The 20,975-nt window shown below is 45.2% G+C and overlaps 1 protein-coding gene across 3 annotated transcripts in view; it reads left to right on the forward strand.

The window, feature by feature from the left end:
• LMTK2 (lemur tyrosine kinase 2) overlaps positions 1-20,975 on the forward strand; it is a 212,486-nt gene that overhangs the window by 149,613 nt on the left and 41,898 nt on the right. For all 3 annotated transcript variants that reach the window (XR_011022726.1, XR_011022727.1, XM_068244571.1), the window contains exons 9-10: positions 8,794-8,915; positions 11,480-11,629. Coding sequence is in view for 1 of the 3 variants with exons in the window: in XM_068244571.1 (XP_068100672.1) it covers positions 8,794-8,915; positions 11,480-11,629 (272 nt within the window). In the remaining 2 variants the exon portion in view is untranslated. The remainder of the gene's footprint in view (positions 1-8,793; positions 8,916-11,479; positions 11,630-20,975) is intronic.

Below are 20,975 nucleotides of genomic sequence, written 5' to 3' on the forward strand. Positions count from 1 at the left end.
GGTTGCCCAAGATGGAGAGAAGAGGAGAGGGCCAAGGCGAAACCTGGGAGAAACGTCTATATTTGGTGAAGGTGTTGATAGTATGTGTGATTAACGAAGCAGCGGGGTCTGTAATTTTCCTATTCCTAGAGGCCCATGGTATGTCAGCTAGGTTTTCTTTTGTAAGCTCTCCCTCCAGCCCAACCCACCTCTTATGATCTCCATGTCGGTGCCAGTCAATGATGCGAATTAAGATAGCTGCTGTATAGTAGAGTTTGGGATTCGGGACGGCCATTCCTCCCAATTCCTTGGGGGCTGTTTGAATCTGGTATTTTAATCTGGATTTACGGCCATTCCAGATAAATCTCGAGAAAGTCTGAGTGATTTCTTTAAAAAATGAGGATGGTATAGGGATGGGGAGAGTTTGAAACAGATAGAGCAACCTTGGCATAATTGTCATCTTTACAATATTGGATCTTCCAAACCAGGAGAACTGAGGCTTATTCCAATTCTGAAGGTCCCGTTTAATTTGTTCCAGAGCTGGGAGGAAATTATTAGCGACCAGATCTTTTGGATCGGGGGTTATGTGGACCCCCAGGTATTTCAAATATTGAGAGGGCCACCGGAATGGGAAGTTATCTTGGATGGTAGCTTTAACAGAGCTAGGAAGGAGGACTCCCATCGCTTCACTTTTATCATAATTAATTGACATATTTGAAAGGGATCCATATTTCCGAAATTCCAGCAAAAGGTTGGGGAGAGATATGTGGGGGTTGGTTAGATAAAATAGCATATCATCTGCGTAAGCAGCAACCTTATGATGGGATCTCGGGAGTTCGACCCCTTTAATATCTATATTATTGCGGATTGTGCATAGAAATGGTTCAAGGGATAGTGCAAATATCAGAGGGGACAATGGACAGCCCTGACGTGTGCCATTTAAAATATTAAATGATTCTGATAGGATTCCATTAGCTTTCACTTTTGCATTAGGACAGGAATATAGGGCGAGGATCCTTTTCCGCATTATGCCACCTAGACCAATATGTCGAAGAGTACCTTCAATGAAGTCCCAGTCCACCCTATCAAATGCTTTTTCAGCATCGGTAGAGAGAAGAAGAGTAGGGGTGGACCGAGACCTCACCCAGTGCATAACATTGAGGGTACGGATAGTATTATCCCTGGCCTCTCGACCCGGGACAAAGCCCACTTGGTCTAGATGGATGAGCTTAGGTAGAAGGGGAGCTAACCTATTAGCTAGAATTTTGGAATATAGCTTTAGATCCACATTTAGAAGAGAAATTGGCCGGTAGCTTTGGCATTGTGTCGGATCTTTGCCTTCCTTGTGTATGACAGTAATGTGGGATTCTAGCATTTGGGAGGAGAACCAATTTTGGTCGAGTGGGGGATCCGAGATTGTGTTAAAAGCACTCAGGAGGTGAGAGGAAAGCAGGTGTCTGAATTTTTTGTAGTATTCTGAGGAATACCCATCTGGGCCCGGTGCCTTGCCAGCAGGCATCTGAGATAGAGCTATCCCCAATTCATCTTCTGTAAAAGGCTCCTCCAGTGTTTTAATATCAATTTGTGACAGCCGAGGCATTTGAGAATCCCTCAAGTAAGATTTAATCTTGTCTCGCTTACTGTCTGTAGAGAGACTGAGATGAGGAGGGCAGATTATAGAGACCGGAATAGTATTCTTTGAATATCCTTGAAATGTCTTTATAATCATAATGTAAAGTAGAGGATTTATCCTTAACACAGGAGATGTAACCATTGGACTGCTGAGATCTCAGAGCCCTTGCCAGCAAAGAACCACATTTATTACCCCATTCATAAAATGTGCGTCTGCATCTCTCTGCAGCAAATTTAGCCTTATGAAACAGCAAAGATTTAAGGCGTTCTCTAGCCTCTGATAAAGCGGACAGTGTGTGTGAGGTCATGTCTCCTTTATGTTTAGATTCCAAGTCCTTAATGAGTAACAAGGAATCTTGTATATCTTTTTCCCTTTCCCTTTTACGCCTGGCACCTTCACGTATCAATATGCCTCGTGCGTAGCATTTATGCGTTTCCCAGTCATTGGGGACATGTCCTCAGTCACATTTACCCGAAAGAACTCCTCCAGCTCGCTTTTGAGTTTTTGAAAGATTTGCTTATCCTGTATCAGGGAGTTATTAATACGCCAGGTGGGGGGTCTAGATCTATTGTCCCCCCATTTCAGTTCAACCCAAACCGGAGCATGGTCTGATAAGGTTATATTGCCTATGCCAGGGGAGGCCGAAACCGATAATAAGTTATGTGATATGAATACATAGTCTATCCTGGTATAGGAGTTGTGTGGAAAGGAGAAAAATGTAAAATCTTTCTGTGAAGGGTTATGGAGTCTCCAAACATCCACCAACTGCATATCATGCAGTAGCGTTTTACATTTACGTAGGATTTTGCTGGAAAGAAGAGATCTCTGGGATGAAGAATCAATAGAGGGTTCCAAGACCATGTTTAAATCTCCCCCAAGGATAATGCTGCCTTCTGCAAAAGAATTTAGCCTTGAGAGGAAATTCTGGAGAAAAGTTATCTGCTGAGAGTTGGGGGCATAAAATGCACCTATCGTGACTTTTTGATTTAAAAGTACGCCTTTAATCAGATTAAAGCGTCCAGACTTATCGCTAAATTCCTCAACAAGGGTAAAAGGGGTGTCTTTTGCAATTAATATGGCAGTACCTTTAGTTTTTGTGCCCTGTGGAGTGCTGTAGAAAGCGGTTTTGTAATATCTGCTAAATAATTTAGGGGGTGAGGAGCCTTTGAAATGAGTTTCCTGCAGGCAAACTATGTTAGCCTTTTCCTTGCGACAGAGATTCAGCACGGCTGACCTCTTCTCTGGCACATTTAATCCCCTGGCGTTTAGAGACAACACCTTAAGTGACTGCTTGAATCTTGTTTAGTATCTCGGACACCTCCCCAGGCCGCCCAAGGCCCCGCCCACCCCAACCGCAGAAATACTTAAAAAAACATAAGAGAGAAAAAGGAAAGAAAAAGGTAAAAGAAAAGGAAAGAAGATAATGCAAAGGTAATTGTGTAACAAACCACAATAAAAGAGCAAGAAGTATGCTTAACCACATCTTCCTGAGCTTGGGCCTAAAATAGGCCTGTGTGTTGGTAAAATCTACCATTCTCTCCGGGAGCCTAAATTGCTCCCGAAAACGAGGCGGCGAATCGCCCTGGGGTAAGAGAGTCCACACCATAGATAGGAGTGAAGCCTCTGCCCCCGTAACCCCGTGTGCAAACCTTTATGTCAGATAACATGACGTAGCTAGTAAGCAGAAAAAAAAAAACATACATATATTCAAAACAATCTGGTTAGTAATAATGCTAGCCTAAGAGTATCCTGCTTTCTAATGTAGTTTCCCAACCACTCCCTCCCGCAACCATCCTCCCCATCACCATCTTAGCCCCAGTATGCTCCAGAGAGAGTAGGCACAGAGTAATTCACTGAAAAGCTACAGTGGTGCGACTTTCCCCTAAGGCGCCCACCGCTGTCAATGGGGGATCTCTCCATAGCAGATTAAATGCAAGTCATACATTAAACAGAAGCTTTCACGGCAAAGGCCCCCCATCTCCGCCCGCCCCCGCCCCCACCCCAGGGCTAGGGGCCCATCCCCGCACCCCCCAAGCCAAACAGCCCCTCTCAAGTTATATCGTAGAGTAAAGTATTATCCCTGCAAACATATCCATGAGATCAATCATTTAGGGTATCATAGTTGGCTCAGCATTAAGCAGAGGTTTAGACATATAAAGCGTACGAGCGTAGTACGAAATAAGTAACGGTGAGGTTGGGCGCTGCTGGGAGGAGGGCACGGAACCCCATCATCACTCCAGGGGAGGCGGCGGGGGCAGCCCAGCGACACAGGGCCCCACCATACAGCCCATCGCGGCAAACAGTTCCCTCCAAGGCACGGAGACAGGGGCAAAGTAGATTGATGTTCCATGTTCCTAAATATATAGCTCACTCTGAAGGGTGTGCAAAGGCTGCAGTGCAACAAAGCAGCGAGCCCATCCGTGCGGGGAGGTTGAAAACGGCTTCCATATGGGCACACATGTCAAAGTATAGAGGACTCATGCTGTAGTCTTTCCCATGTGTCGAGGAAGTGGAGTGAAGAGGAGCGAGGGGAATGATTCAGAAGTTCAAACAGGGGGGAAAGGCAGGATCATAGTAGAGAAAGTTCCAGCACGAAAAAATAGAGTACTCACATTGTCAGCGTTTAGATCTACGGTTCTTTGGTGGGCGAGAAGGGTCGAAGGAGTCCGGGTCCCATTCCGGGAGCTCAACCGTTGGCAGAGAGATATCTGCAAAGAATGTAGGGAGCTCACGCGGATGTCGTAAGATGGCGGATTTGGCGCCGTTTCTCACCACTAGTTGGAAGGGGAAGCCCCAGTGGTATGAGGCTCCTGCCTGTTGTAAAGCCTTAGTGAGCGGGCGTAGAGCCCAGCGTTGAGCTAGTGTAGAAGGCGCCAGGTCCTGATACAGTGAGATAGAGGCCCCCTGCCAGATCACGTCGTCCTTTCCACGTGCTGCCGCCATTATCTCTTCCTTCTCCTTGTAGTTATGGAGGCGGCAAATTATATCCCTCGGTGGTTCATGATTTGAAGGCACAGCCCGTAAGGCTCTATGCGCTCTGTCGAATTTAATCTTCCTGTCCTCCGGGCGGTTCAGTACCCCATTAAAGATCGAGCATAGAGCGGGAATAATCTCATCTGATTGTATCGTTTCTGGGACCCCACGGACTCTGATATTATTCCTCCGTCCCCTGTTCTGGAGGTCTTCTAGTTGCCACCTGAAGGACTGCGAGCCGGCTAGCTGCTTCTCACTTGCCGCTCTAAGGGAGGCCACTTCAGCTTGTAGCGTGGCGATGTTCGCTTCCGTCGTGGAGACTCGGTCAGAGAGGCCTGTTATATCTGCATGGATCGCAGCAATTTCCGACTTTGTGGATGTAACGATCCTTTCTGTCTGCTCATCCAGGTCTTGTTTGGTGGGCAAGCTGCGGAGGTAGCGCCATATGTCCTCTAGGTTGCAGAGTGCCGACGGGCCCGCCTTCATGGAGGTCGATGTAGCGGCCTGCTCTGCCTGATCCGCCATCTTGGGAGGTTCAGTGTCGGTCTTGAGGGCTTGAAAATATCGGGTGACCGGTCTTTGTGTCGGGGGATTTGGGCACCGCTCCTTTGCTGACTGCTTCCCAGCTCTCCTCATACCCTTCCCGGAGCTTTTTCGTGAGAAATAGCTTGAGTATAGGCTAAATTAGGCACACAGGGACGGGAGCTCAGCTTCCACACGACCTCACTCCTCCATGGTCGGCTCCGCCCCCCCCCTAGCACATATTTTTAATGGAAAATTAATATGAAACAGTGTGTTATTTTCGGGAAACACGGTATACAGTACGTGAGGCTCGATTCATGCTTGCTGGGAAAACGTACTTGTTACATTTTCTGCAACTCGGAGAAATGCAGGAAGCGGATCCTATTGTTAAAAATGGAGTCCGCAGCAAACTGATCTCAGAGTACCAACCTGATTCTGTTCCAAACAAGGAGATGCTATGCCCGTAGCCACCCATGGTGTGACCGCATCCAACACGGACGCAAGGTAATAGAGCCGACACTGGACTGTCCGCTCTGATCTGTGCCTAACTGACTTGTCGCTAGTAGGAACTGAGCTCGCTAGTGGGAACTGAGCCTTAAGGTGCATACACACATCAGACAGTGCTGCCTTATGCACTGCATGCGCAATCCTTAAAACTTCGGGTGCATACACACATCAGACCATAGTCTTTATAAATGAAAGATCACAGACCAATTTTACCCCCTTCCATGTAGTATAAGAGCCATACCTACAGTCTATTCTATGGAGCTGAACTCCCCATCAGATAGAAATCTTTGCAAGATGCTGCACACACAGATGCTGTACACATTCAAATGATCAGTATCTATCTACGAAAGATCCGTTCCTGCAAAATGCATTCATAGTCTATGATATCTGCAGATCCTCATACACACCTTGTTTAACAGACATTCATCTGCAGATCAGACAATCATCTGAAGATCCATCCTGGTGGATCTGATCTGCAGATGAATGTCTGTTAAACGAGGTGTATATGAGGATCTGCAGATATCATACACTATGAATGCATTTTGCAGGAACGGATCTTTTGCAGGAACGGATCTTTTGCAGATACTGATCTGTTGCATGTGTACAGCATCTTGCAAAGATTTCTATCTGATGGGGAGTTCAAGTCAATAGAATAGACTGTGTAGGTATGGCTCTTATAACCAGTCCGACGAAGGCTTTTTATAAGTCGAAAGCTCACTGTTTATCCATCTCTAAGTTAGCCAATAAATGGTATCATCCTGATTCAAAACTTCTTGCTGATACTACATGGAAGGGGGTAAAATTGGTCTGTGATCTTTCATTTTCCAAAGACTATGGTCTGATGTGTGTATGCACCCGAAGTTTTAAGGATTGCGCATGCAGTGCATAAGGCAGCACTGTCTGAACCAATTAGGTGCTGTGCAACAATACATTCAGAAAACTCACTTTAGTACACATTTTAGCCCATAACACTGGTTTGTTTTTTTTGTTTTTTTTTTTGTTTTTTTTTTATTGGTTGAGCTTTAGCACTGTAGAGTAGCAACACTGATGCCGTGTGTTAAAACAACCACCAGCATTGCATAGCAGTGCGGATGTGTGGACAAATCCTTATTCAGCTACCTGTCATGAGAGAGATCCAAAAAGAATGCTAGATACTGGCATGTAATGCCAATTAGCTGGTAATCCTACTTTCTAAATTGCTCCTTTTGGCACAGCTCTGCAGATCAGGTGTTTTGGCCAAAGTGACTTTGTTATTCAATGGAAGTAACCTGAAGCAGCATAGGCTAAGTAACAGTATTACAGCCAAGCAACTAGCCGTTATTGAAGGTCTTACGGAAATTTCCAGGAACTACTGGTTCAAGTACTTGCAGTCTTACATTTCTAGGCAAAATTTTAACTTGCATTTAATTGAATATTTTTGAATTATGCATAATGTTTGAGTGTAAAAATGCATCTTTTGGGGAAGAAAAAAAAATGAAAAAACCTACTGTCCATTCATAACACTTCATTAATACCTCTCTTACATGCTGTTTAACTGGTCATTCCCACCCTTTCATTCACTTAAAGAGACTCTGAAGCGAGAATAAATCTCGCTTCAGAGCTCATAGTTAGCAGGAGCATGTGTGCCCCTACTAAACCGCCGCTATCCCGCGGCTAAACGGGGGTCCCTTCACCCCCAAACCCACCCCCGCAAACCTTGGTCGTAGACTTGGTCGTTCCTGGAGGCAGCCCTGCCTCCAGTCGCGTCTATCAGCGGCGCATCGCCGCCTCTCCCCCGCCCCTCTCAGTGAAGGAAGACTGAGAGGGGCGGGGAGAGGCGGAGATACGCGCTGACAGACGCGCGTGGGGCAGGGCTGCGGCGGTTAGCCCTGCCCCAACCAGGAAGAGGGGATGCGCTGCACGGAGGGGGATTTGGGGGTGAAAGGACCCCCTTTTAGCGGCGCGATAGCGGCGGTTTAGCAGGGGCACACATGCCCCTGCTATCTATGAGGTCTGTAGCGAGATTTATTCTTGCTTCAGACTCTCTTTAAAGCCACACCTCCCTACAAGAGACAGAAAGCTGTGATAGGCTTTGAGGCCTGGAATCCACTAGGAGCGCTTTTCTGAGTGCTTTGTGATTTGATAAGCTCTTGCTAATGTAATGCTATGGGTGTGATCCCACTTAAGCGATGTGACTTTATAAAAGTCCCCCATAGCATTGCATTAGCAAGAGCTTTTTCAAATCACTAGCGCTTAGAAAAGGCTGCTAGTGGGTTTGAGCCCTGAGGCAGCAGGGAAGGAATTACTACTCCTGCATGCTCATGTGACTAAAGAGGGAGTATTTAAATGGAACCCAAGGGGTGAGACCTATGGAAGTTGCCATGTTTCCTTTAAATTAATACCAGTTGCCTGGCTCTCCTGCTGAACAATAGGGTCTAAATCGCACACCTGAAACAAGCATGCAGCCAACCTTGTTATATTTGTCATAGACATCTGATAGTCGGATAGTCTGAAAAGTAATAGAGGCAGAGGACCAGTAGGATACAAGGCAATGTGCATTATTTAAAAGGAAATAAACCTGTCAGCCTCTGTATCCCTCTTACCTTGGGTTCCCTTTAAAGGTGGGCACACACCATACAATTTTTTAAATATCTGTTCAATTTCAGAATTGCAATCAATTTTTCTGACTGTAACATTTCAAAAATCTGACCAATTTCCTCAATTATGATAAAAATGATTGGAAACTCTGAGAAAATTAAATAAATTGAAAATCCAACACCACACCATACAATCTTTAGTAGAAATTGAAGAGAAATATCTGGCATTCCGGATCGATTTAAATTGAAAAAAAGGGAAATCCAATCGGATTTTTCAATCGAATGAAAAAAAAAAAAGCTTTTGCTTTTTTTCGAGATACGATCGCTTTTATTGAATTGCTGTAAAATCGGATCATTTTATTGTAGCGTGTGCAAGCAGGAAGTTGCCACTTTCTGGAGAGCTATGAATTGGTGCAGCAGGTAAAAACTTCAAAATGTTCTCTGATTCATATTAAAAATTGTGCCTAAATCTAGCACTTGAAAGACAGGCAGAGCCAGGTATTTGGTTTTATCTGAATTTCTTTTCTGACATTACTCAGTGAAGAGTTACGCCTACAATTTGTTAGTTTATTTCACTGTTATTTTTCTTAACCTTTTCTATAGGATGATTACATGGAGATCTCTGAAGACAAATTTATTCCAGTTAGATGGATCGCTCCAGAGCTTGTAACAACCTATCAGGATAGAATAATGGTGGCAGAGCAAACCAGATCCAGCAATATTTGGTAAGAAGTAAAACCTAAGAAAATAAATGCTTACCAATATTCCTATGTACTGAAAGTGTGTTGTAGTGAGTTGATAAATGTGTTTTTGCAGGTTCATGTGAAAGCCAGGTCGCCCCTATCTAGATCAAATATAGAACTATATTTAATTTTGTAACTACTGCGGTAAACATTATGTTGTAAAGAAATGTTTTTGCAGATGTTGATGCAGTTAGTTTTTATTTCAACACGTTTGAATCTTTGCATTTGCCACAAGTCCTAATTGATTTATCCCTATGATTTAAACACTCATCCATTTTTCCATTGATGGAGGCTTTTTTTTTTTTTTTTTTTTTTTTGCAATGTCCCTTGCCATAATTACTTCATTTGGCCTTCACAGCTATTAGGCTTTGTCACATTGACATTTGCAGAGCTTCATAAATTCTCTGGCACTTCGAACTTTGTGCCGTTACTCAACACCCGTTTGCCTGTACAAGGAAGCTTCAATGAGGTTCTGCAATGAAGCTAATTGATGCCTACAAAGGCAAGGTGATGCAAGATACTTTGAGCTCATAATTTCCACCACCTGTTACGTCATCAGGGCTATGGTAGTTACTCTAGCTTCACACAGTGCCAAAGGATTAAAGCAAATGTAAAGCGTCCTGAAAAAAGGAAGATGTGTCCTAAATAAAAAGTTAGATACTCCCCTATGGAGAAAAAAGGCTCTGGATCTAGTAGAGCCTTCCTGGCCCTCTCTCTGCATCCTCAGTCTTCTGCTGTCCCCTGTTGAAATTCCGTGCCTTTGGAGGCTTCAGAAGAACTTGTGTCCCTGTAGCTGCCCATCTTCTGAAGCACATGGGGACACAAGTGCTTCTAAGGGCTCGTTGGTCGAATAACCAGGGTTGCTCTCACGAGTAATCACGAGTGATTATCCTTGATTGAAATGAGGCTTAATTGGCACAGGTGTGCGCCAGGGATACAAGGGGTTATTTACCCATAATTCCGCCATCCGCCCTGCATTCCAAACAGCTTGCACGCGTCCTATTGGTCGCATTGCAAGCCTCACCACGGCACACTTCCTCCTTCAGGAAGGAGGAAGGGCGCTGGTGTGCAAGCTGTTTGGAACACAGGGTGGGCGGCGGATTTATGGGCAAATAACCCCTTGTATCCCTGCTGCACACCTGCACCAATTAAACCTAATTTGAATCACGGGTAATCACTCGTGATTACTCGTGAGAGCAACCCTGCAAATAACTTCCAAGGGGGGATGGGGGGTGTACTTCGACGGACCGAGGCCTCGGAGAGAGGACCAGGAAAGCTCTATTGGATCCAGAGCCTTCCCTCTGCATCAGTTATCTAGCTTTTTTTTTTTTTTTTTTTTTTTGCATGGTAATCCATTGTCTATTTTAACAGTAGATGGTTGTTTTGCTGACTTCTACAGATAGTTTTGGGCAAGAAGCATACACTAGACTTGTGGCAAGATATTTAAGACCAAGAAAGTTTGAGAAAGCTACTTCTGCTGACCACAGAGGCAAAGGCAAACTGCAAAGTAACCTGCAGGAAACTTTGGCTGACACCAGATGGGACAGGTGGGGTACTGTTCACACACATGGTCCACATGGAAGAGTCATCAGAAGGAAGCCTTTCATTTGACCTTGTAAAAGAAATCAACATTTATTAGATACAGGAGAAAGTCTAGGAAAGGCAGAGGCCTTTTGTATACAATTGCTCTGATGAACTAAAATTGTGGCTAATTGTCAACAATCAGTTCTTGGCTTGTTTAGAAAAAAAAGCAGCAAAATTTGAGGTTGCAGGAGACCTTTCCAACAGTTAAACATGCACGTGGATCAGTTTTTGCGCAACATTGCTCCTTGGAGTAGTTGTCACTTACAAAATTGACTAATTGTGTTTTGTGTTAATAGACACTTACCTGCATCTTCCTGAAGCACAGAGCTACAGGCTGTAATTCTGCATAAAAGCTCAGTTTCCTGCCCCCTTGCATATCTCAGCCTTCTCCTGATGCTTTCTTTTCAGTATTGTAAGATATAAGATTTAGATCTAAGCTATTTAGGTCTTTTGCCCTGAAACAGGCTTCCTGCCATGTACAAGGACTGTTACCCGATATGGATCTGGGCTCAATCCCTCAGGGATAGTTTGAGGCCTATCCTGGAGGCTAGCCATGCACTCTGTTGAGGAGGGATAACGAATGGTTTCTGCCAGGCGTGGCCTGAATAGGAGGACAATGTGATTTGGGTCAGTCATATGTCTCTACGGATCTGAAAACAGGGGGTTCCCGTACTCGGAATCTAAGCAACAGTCCTATCAGCCAACCTGGCTGAGTTTAGCTTTTTTTAGGTCTGTGTAGCTGTGCTAATGTGCATGATCATTTTCTGATACATAATGTGTATAGTGGTGTCAACAATGGTATCAGAAGAAACCTTTGGAATGTACTGTGATCTTTTGATTGCCTGTTGCTGGTCACATTTGGTGTCGCAACCTTTTTTCCTTTCCAGAGACTCCTTTACATAATGATGATCGAAATATAAAAACAATTGTATTTGACCATGTTCTCTTTGTTTTCCCCTTAGGTCTCTGGGTGTCACACTCTGGGAGCTGTTTGACAATGCTGCCACTCCTTATGCTGAGCTCTCTGACTTGGAGGTTATAACTCATGTCCTAAAAGAGAGAGAAGTTAAACTCATGAAGCCTCAAATAACACAGCCATATGAAGACAGATGGTAATTTATTATTATTATTATTATTGGTAGTATGTAATTTTTGCTATAAATTTGACATTGTATGAATGGAACCACACTTGGGAATCACTCACACTGTAATGCCAGCAGTAACTTGTTTTGTGAGACATTTCTTAGAGCTGGTTCACACTAGGTCCGGAAACGTATCCGTGGCTCCATTTTTCAGCCCTGATTAAAAATGGAGCTACGGATAGCAATGTTAAAAATAGCAGCCGTCTTCACCCAAGAAAACAACGGATCCGTCTGCGTTTGCAGGGACCCGTTTTCAAAACCTGAACAGAAGGTCCAGATCTGCTGCATTTTTACGCAACTGATCTGGACCCTGATGCACGCAGGGGTAGTGGCAGGCAATAGGAAATGGATTTCCCTTCACACGGGCAAATTTGGACACAAACTGATCCGTTTCTGTGTCACAGCCTTGGGGGGCGGGGGAGATGCAGCAATGCTGGAGAGTGATAGCAGTCAGGACGGGGGTGACAGCGTTCAGTGGGGAGAGGGGAAGGCCCCCCCCCCTCACCTGGGTCCCCCGACCCCGTTACCCCTCCAGCTACTTTGCGCAAAGTAATTAAAAGGTTGCCATGCGGGGAGCTTACCTTCTTTACTTCCTCCGCTCAACCATCACTTCCTGCAATGCCGCCCTCCAAAGTATAGAGGGCAGCATTGCAGGTGGTGACGCGACAAGCAGAGGAAACTCCCGCTCGCTGCATAGCAACATTTTAATTACTTTGCGCAAAGTAGCTGGAGGGGTAGCGGGGGGGGGGGGGGGGCAGCCCCGTCCTGGTTGCTATCGCCCTCCAGCACGGCGGCCTCCTCCTGGGCAAGCGTTTTCACGGAATAGAAACGTTTGCACAAAAAGTAAAAACTGAGGGGAAAAAACAAACCGGATCCGTTTCAAACGGATCCGATCTGTCACGGACCTAGTGTGGACCTAGCCTTAGACATTATGCCTTGCAGTACAGCGAATTTCCTAAACAATGGCTCACTGAAGTTTGGCCAACACTTCCGACATTTTTAAACTTGCATACATGTCTTTTAGCCGTCCGTCATTTTGGCGCAGGGTGAGCCGAATGATTGCTCACCCTGCTGCCACACAAATTCTGGACGGCGTTAAATACTGTTCCCCCTCCGAGTTGTAGAAACTCGGAGGGAGAAGTAATTCAGGGTCCGGCGATCACTGGCACTCAAATTGCACTACTGCGCGGTAATAGACATAATTACATTATGTCTACGACGGTGGCCAGGCGCAGTGCAGGTAAGAGTGTGCGCAAAAATGACCTGCTTCGTCAGCTTCCAGCATTTTTACATTTTCCATTCATCATTTCCATTCATGTTCTCCGATTTTATTCTGCTGAAGATTTTTATACTACTGATCAATGCTTTTCCTAGGTTTAAAGCAAACGTATTTACTGTATTGCCATCCCATTTTTTTACCACATTCCAAATTGCTGCCCAAGACAATGCGCCATGCACAGTGTGAAAGAGCCAGTGCACAGTAGCTGTGACCTAGGGATCAGCTGAGAGCAGGAACATAGCTGTTGAAATGTCCAGCATGCAGTTCCATTCTGCAGTAATTCTGAGAAGGGTCTCCCGTTCGTGTGCTATCTTTACCCTGGTGCTTTGAAAATAATAAATTTTCAGCCGTGTATCTCAAAGAAAACAAATAAGTAGGGAGTTTACATGACAAACCGGTTGTGGTAAGTATATAATGTGTATTATTGCCACTTATGCTGTGCAAGCTGCTCTCCCCGAAAAGACTCGAGTCATGTTGAGCCTCAGGTGTTTGGCTTAACTTGGAAGCCAATACCGTGTACCCCGCCACATCCCTTCCATTAGTGCTATGAGAGGGAGAAGGAAGAAAGATACAACCTTACTGCAAAACAGAGACGCAGTAGTCCACTGCAGGGTCTCTAATATCTACATAATCAGTGTCTGTTACCAAGACTGTTGCCTGTGGTAAATGGATTACCTGTACATGTAACTGCACACAATGATGTAAGTTCCTGTCACCACATTAGAATTGAGAAAGCTGCTCAGTTAGTGATGAAACAACTTTTTCAATAAAAAGTGTCAGTTCAAGCTGTTTTTTTTTTTTTGTTTTTGTTTTTTTTCTTTCTTTGGATATCTTATCAGTTTTATAACTTCCAACATATTACAAAATACTGTACAAGAGGAGGGGTGCAGCTGACATGCAACAAGTATAAACCTGCATATATAAGTAGTTCAAAATATGACACAAAAAGCACATGACACTGCCCAATAGAGCTTACAATCTAGGAAGTGTAGAAACAGTTTGTACTACATGTACAAAAAATGAAACTACGGCTAATTAGTGATGGTGTTGGCATGTTCAAATTGGTGTTTGTCACACTCCTACCTTACAGTATACAAACCTTCAAAAAACACCCGCCAATCAGGTCTTACTGTGCCACAGTTCCCATTCAGGTCTCATCCACTAGAGGCTTCTAAAGAAAAATACACACTGAGCTAGGCAACTGCGATCAAGATTTTCGTTTAGGAGAGTGAACGGGGCCTAAGAGTTTGGTTTACGAGTTTTGTCAATTTGACTGATGCTTTTTGTCAACAGGGTTCTGATAAGAGCTTGGGTTAAAGTACTCCTAAACTATTTTTAGACCTTTAAAAAAGAAAAAAACTTTCCCATTCCGCCACCGCATCTTCCGTATTAGCCGGCATCTTCACTGCTGTGGTGCTGACCCAGAAGTACTCTTTGGTTACTTCTGGTTCAGCGGCATAGCGGTGATACGAGAGGACGCAGCGGCGGAACGGGATAGCTGACGGGGCAGAAAAGGCAGCGAGGGGATCAAGGAGTAGGGGAGTTGTGTGGTGGTGCCTGTTTTTTTTCTCTCTTCAGGTTTTAACCATTTAAGCCGCGTGGACGTGAGCTTCACATCCGCAGCGGCAGAAGCTAGAGCCGCAGGGACGCACTAGTCACGTCCCTGCAGTTTGGATGGTCTGCAGGCAATCGTGCGGGCAGATGCCTGCGATCGTGCTGCTGCTGTACGTAGGGGGGTTTGTGCCAATCCGAGCATGTCCGCTGAGAATAAACACTGTTTTTGTTCAAAAACCATGTTAAGGCCTCTTGCACACTGCAACCGATTCAGATTCAGATTCCGCTTTTTAATCAGTTTTTACATCCGATTCAGATTCAGATTTGCAGTTTGCTCCTTGCACACTGCAAATCGGAATCTGAATCGGAGGTAAAAACTGATTAAAAAGCGGAATCTGAATCTGAATCGGTTGCAGTGTGCAAGAGGCCTAATACTTTACATACAGCCGCTGCTGGTTTCTGCCGCCGATCGTTACATTTATGAATGGAAACAATATTTCCATTCATAATCTCCCTGCCGCCACTATGATCGGAGGCTTCCGATGGAAGCCTACGTCGCTTCCCCTAGTTACAATGTAATGATACATTGTATCCTATTAGTGTACAAAGTACACTAATAGGATTTTTGTTCAGCGGGGACATCTTGTGGCCAAATAGTAAAATACACCTACTCACTTTAGGGGGGAAAAAAATCTGACGTTGCACTAACCGAGACAAATGGGCAAATAAAATGTGTGGATTTTAGCGTGGTAGCGTGAATTATTTTAAAACTATAAGGGCTGAAAACTGAAAAATGAAATTTGTCAAATTTTTTACTTATTTCCATTATAATGCATTTACAATAAAATAATTCTTAGCATAATGTACTACCCAAAGAAAGCCTAATTGGTGGCGGAAAAATAAAGGTATAGATCATTTTGTTGTGATAAGTAGTGATAAAGTTATTGGGGAATTAATTAGAGGAGCGCTGACAGGTGAAAATTCCTCTCGTCCATATGGTGAAAAATACCCGCGGGCTCAAATGGTTAAAACTACGGCTGCACAAGGGGGCATGATCGGGGAGGTTAACTGCCATTTCTTTCCCGGCCATATGTAATGTGCTAGTCAGTCGCAGATTTCAGCTGACTAGAACGGGGGCACTGGAGTGAGAGAATGTTGCTGTGACATGTCACCGCTCCATTCACAAAAGCGCTGCTATGTCAAACAAACCCCCTCTGAGTTCAGGGGTACTTTAACTCTACCCTGGCTGTGTAATAGATGGCAGTTTAACTCTGCTGCTGTGGTTCGATTTGTGAGGCCCCCTGCACCCTGCAAATCCAATTTGCGATTCCGACTTTCCCTGGATGCTATCAAAATAAAACGCAGCATGCAGTACAAATTAAAAATCGCAAATCGGAATCGCATGTAAAATATCGTCAAAATTGGAATTTCATGTAGTGTTCAACAGCCCTTACACTGTGTGTGAGCTATGATGCATTTGATATGAAATATATAGTGAAGGCATCACAAGGAGTAAGCCTAATTTGTTGAGGGGGAATTCCAGAAAGTGTGGGCAGCCCTAGAAGCGTCGAGGCATGCATAATAAGAGGTTATAAGTAAGGAAGTCATTGGTAGGTCATTTGAGTGGAAGCAGGAGATTTGGGCGCATGAGACAAGTGGACAAAAAAGGCGCCCCATTCACTCCCATTATAAATATCGTTTACCGGGCGCCGAACAGGGAAAATAAGGCGCTGGAGATTATTAACGTTTTAACAAACGGCGCCCGGAGATTTTTAAGGATTTATAACTGTTTGTGATGATTTAACTTTACAAAATGAGCCCGTGACGAATAACGTTTATAAAGATACTAAATCACTATTTCTAAAACATTTCTAAAACATTATTATTCACCCAAAAAAATTAATTACATTTTTTATTTATTAATGTCTGTAAAACATTATTATCCATAGGGGGTCTTAGGTTTAGGCACCAACAGGGGGGTCTTAGGTTTAGGCACCAACAGGGGGGTCTTAGGTTTAGGCACCAACAGGGGGGTCTTAGGTTTAGGCACCAACAGGGGGGTCTTAGGTTTAGGCACCAACAGGGGGGTCTTAGGTTTAGGCACCAACAGGGGGGTCTTAGGTTTAGGCACCAACAGGGGGGTCTTAGGTTTAGGCACCAACAGGGGGGTCTTAGGTTTAGGCACCAACAGGGGGGTCTTAGGTTTAGGCACCAACAGGGGGGTCTTAGGTTTAGGCACCAACAGGGGGGTCTTAGGTTTAGGCACCAACTGGGGGGTCTTAGGTTTAGGCACCAACTGGGGGGTCTTAGGTTTAGGCACCAACTGGGGGGTCTTAGGTTTAGGCACCAACTGGGGGGTCTTAGGTTTAGGCACCAACTGGGGGGTCTTAGGTTTAGGCACCAACTGGGGGGGTCTTAGGTTTAGGCACCAACTGGGGGGTCTTAGGTTTAGGCACCAACTGGGGGGTCTTAGGTTTAGGCACCAACTGGGGGGTCTTAGGTTTAGGCACCAACTGGGGGGTCTTAGGTTTAGGCACCAACTGGGGGGTCTTAGGTTTAGGCACCAACTGGGGGGTCTTAGGTTTAGGCACCAACTGGGGGGTCTTAGGTTTAGGCACCAACTGTGGGGGCTTAGGTTTAGGCACCAACTGGGGGGTCTTAGGTTTAGGCACCAACTGGGGGGGGTCTTAGGTTTAGGCACCAACTGGGGGGGGTCTTAGGTTTAGGCACCAACTGGGGGGGGGTCTTAGGTTTAGGCACCAACTGGGGGGGGGTCTTAGGTTTAGGCACCAACTGGGGGGTCTTAGGTTTAGGCACCAACTGGGGGGTCTTAGGTTTAGGCACCAACTGGGGGGTCTTAGGTTTAGGCACCAACTGGGGGGTCTTAGGTTTAGGCACCAACTGGGGGGTCTTAGGTTTAGGCACCAACTGGGGGGTCTTAGGTTTAGGCACCAACTGGGGGGTCTTAGGTTTAGGCACCAACTGGGGGGTCTTAGGTTTAGGCACCAACTGGGGGGTCTTAGGTTTAGGCACCAACTGGGGGGTCTTAGGTTTAGGCACCAACTGGGGGGTCTTAGGTTTAGGCACCAACTGGGGGGTCTTAGGTTTAGGCACCAACTGGGGGGTCTTAGGTTTAGGCACCAACTGGGGGGTCTTAGGTTTAGGCACCAACTGGGGGGTCTTAGGTTTAGGCACCAACTGGGGGGTCTTAGGTTTAGGCACCAACTGGGGGGTCTTAGGTTTAGGCACCAACTGGGGGGTCTTAGGTTTAGGCACCAACTGGGGGGTCTTAGGTTTAGGCACCAACTGGGGGGTCTTAGGTTTAGGCACCAACTGGGGGGTCTTAGGTTTAGGCACCAACTGGGGGGTCTTAGGTTTAGGCACCAACAGGGGGTCTAGGGGTTAGGGATAGGTACTGGAAGGGTTTTAACAAACGTAAGTATAAGTTTCAGTTTACAAATACGGAAGATTAACGTTTTAAGAATTGCCGATCTCATACACATTATTTAGTGATTTATAAATTCTTAAAACACTATTTCTAAACGAAATTCTACACAATATTTCAATAAACGATAATACTGTTTATCGTTTACACCACGCGCCCTTTATTCCCGACGCCCTTTTCTGATGTACGCCATTTGAGTACCAGAGAGGACATTTTATGGGTGTGTTTAAATATCTGATCCAAGATGTAAGTGGGAATATAGCAGCAAAGTAATTTTAAAGGGAACCTGATGAACGTTTCACACAAAAACATATCAGTCTATAGCTTGTAAATAATGCTCTACCTGATAATTTCGCCGCTCTGGTGTGCCTTTTTGAGTGTTTTTTTTTTTTTAATCCATTATTGCTCGTGGAAAAATCCAATATGGCCACTGGCTCATACCCATTCTGCTTCCAGGTTATGAGCTGTTCTGGATGAGCTGTCTAGGCTCTATGGCCTAGTGCACACCAAAAACCGCTAGCAGATCCGCGAAATGCTAGCAGATTTTGAAACGCTTTTTCTTCTTTTTCTGTAGCGTTTCAGCTAGCATTTTGCGGTTTTGTGAAGCGTTTTTGGTGTAGTAGATTTCATGTATTGTTACAGTAAAGCTGTTACTGAACAGCTACTGTAACAAAAAACGCCTGGTAAACCGCTCTGAAGTGCCGTTTTTCAGAGCGGTTTGCGGTTTTCCTATACTTAACATTGAGGCAGAAACGCATCCGCAATCCAAAATCTGCAGCAGCCCGGGAGTATGCGTTTCTGCAAAACGCCTCCTGCTCTGGTGTGCACCAGCCCATTGAAATACATTACCCTAGTGCAGTGATGGCTAACCTTGGCACTCCAGCTGTGACAAAACTACAAATCCCATCATGCCTCTGCCTCCCCAAGTTATGCTTAGAGCTGTCAGAGTATTGCAATGCCTCATGGGACTTGTAGTTCCAGCACAGCTGGAGTGCCAAGGTTAGCCATCACTGCCCTAGCGGATCCGCACACCGCAGCAGAACCGCTCTGGTGTGCACTAGGCCTATGAGACTATAGACAAGCAGGGCTGCTGCTGCATTCATTATTCTGGTATGCTGTGTCTGTCGGAAGTGTCTCTCATAAAAATGAAACTGCATGATGACTGCACAGTCAGTGCACACAGATCACACAGCCACACTTGTCTGTTGTTTGAGCGCTTCTTTCTGGGCAGCAGCAGCAGCTCCTCCCAGTCATCAGAATTCTGAGAATTCAAAGCAGGAAAGCTGAGCCAGGAGGGGGCGGTCTTGAAAAGACTTCACAGAAGACAGACTCCGCTATAATGATTCCAGGTCAAACCTAGACTGAATGCTCAGTCGGGGATTCTTATCACAACTGATAACAGGCAGATTAAGCACAGAAGAATGAAACTAAAAGCAGAGTAAAGGTGGCCATACACTCGTTAGATTAGCAGTAGATAGATCCTCAGATAGATTTTCTGATCTATCTTGTGTGTTAAAGAGAACCCGAGGTGGGAATCTTAGAGTTAAATCTATACACAGAGGCTGGGTCTGGCTATAGTGCCCAGCCTCTGTTGCTAGTTGAATATTCCCTAAATCCCCCCTGTGCTCTGCACGAGCCCATAAATTACAGCCGCGCTGTCTGGCTCTGTTTACTTTTCTAGTGTCACTCACGCTGCTCCCCCGCCTCCTGCAGAGCGCAGTTCCCTGCCCGAGTCCCTTCTCTCTAATCGGCGGCGAGGGAAGAGACGTGGGCGGGGATCGGCACTCTGCAGGAGGCGGGGGAGCGGCATGAGTGGCACTAGAATGGTAAACGGAGCCTGCTGCGACACGCTCAGTGTCGCCAGCGCGGCTGTAATTTATGGGCTTGTGCAGAGAGCAGGGGGGATTTAGGGAATATTCAACTAGCAACAGAGGCTGGGCACTATAGCCAGACCCAGCCTCTGTGTATAGATTTAACTCTAAGATTCCCACCTCGGGTTCTCTTTAAGGAACATTTTTTTTACTAGGAACAGATTTCCAATAGATTTCAGTATGAAATTGCAGTTGGGCTAATGAAATGCACTTTTAGCATAGATAGCCCTCAATTGGTGGCGTTTGCTGCAGTTGTTCCATAGTGGAAGAACATTTTTGTAAATAGCCTTTTTTACACACCTTGCATTATTGGTTTATGGACCTAACCTAATAGCAATTGGATGTTTAGTAGGTTTACAGTGTTTTGAGCAATAGGGCCAGTTTAGTAGGAGTGTGTGAGCTGTGGTGTGCCTGTATGAATGATGAATATGCACAGCCGGCTGTGAGCTTTGATCCTCCTTCCCCTCTGGCTCTAAACTGCCTCCAAGCTGGTTTTGTTTGTTTTTAAATTGGATTTTAATTATGTGACATGTTGCACTATACTACTTTGCTCCCCAACATGTATCCGGGTTGTTTTTACATATATGGGGAAAGCAGCCATCTACATTATTTGTATTTAAACATCTAAATGTTGAATGGCACCCTTAGCCTTCAGAAATGCTTAAAGGGACTCCGATCAGTGCAGAAACTATGGAAAGATGCATACCATTTTGAAGCTCTCTTTCTCCTCTTTCCAGCGATATATAAATCGCCGCCCTACGCCTTTTAGTTTTCGCTATTTTTGCAATCAAAATCGCGGCCGACGCAATTTCGATCGCGAGAATAGCGAAAACTAAAAGGTGTTGGGCGGTGGTTTATTGTTGGAAAGCGGAGAAAGAGAGCTTCAAAATGGTATGCATCTTTCTATAGTTTCTGCACTGCTCGGAGTCCCTTTAAAATAAACCTATGGGGGTTTGCACAAGAGTAAACTAGTGGCAAGGCCAAATACCATAAAGCCTTCGCATGTCAGCAGCTCAGGGTTCTGGAAGGAAGAGGACGTTCATGAGCCCAGGTGAGTCCTGGTGCTTAACTGGCCTTCCTGGTTAAGATGCCCAGCCACACGTCCCCTTGTCCAACCCTACTATAACCCTCTTGTGCCAGCCGTGTGCCTATACACGCTGGTGATGT

Source organism: Hyperolius riggenbachi, chromosome 7, assembly GCF_040937935.1.
Source record: "Hyperolius riggenbachi isolate aHypRig1 chromosome 7, aHypRig1.pri, whole genome shotgun sequence".
In the NCBI taxonomy this organism is placed as follows: Eukaryota; Metazoa; Chordata; class Amphibia; order Anura; family Hyperoliidae; genus Hyperolius; species Hyperolius riggenbachi.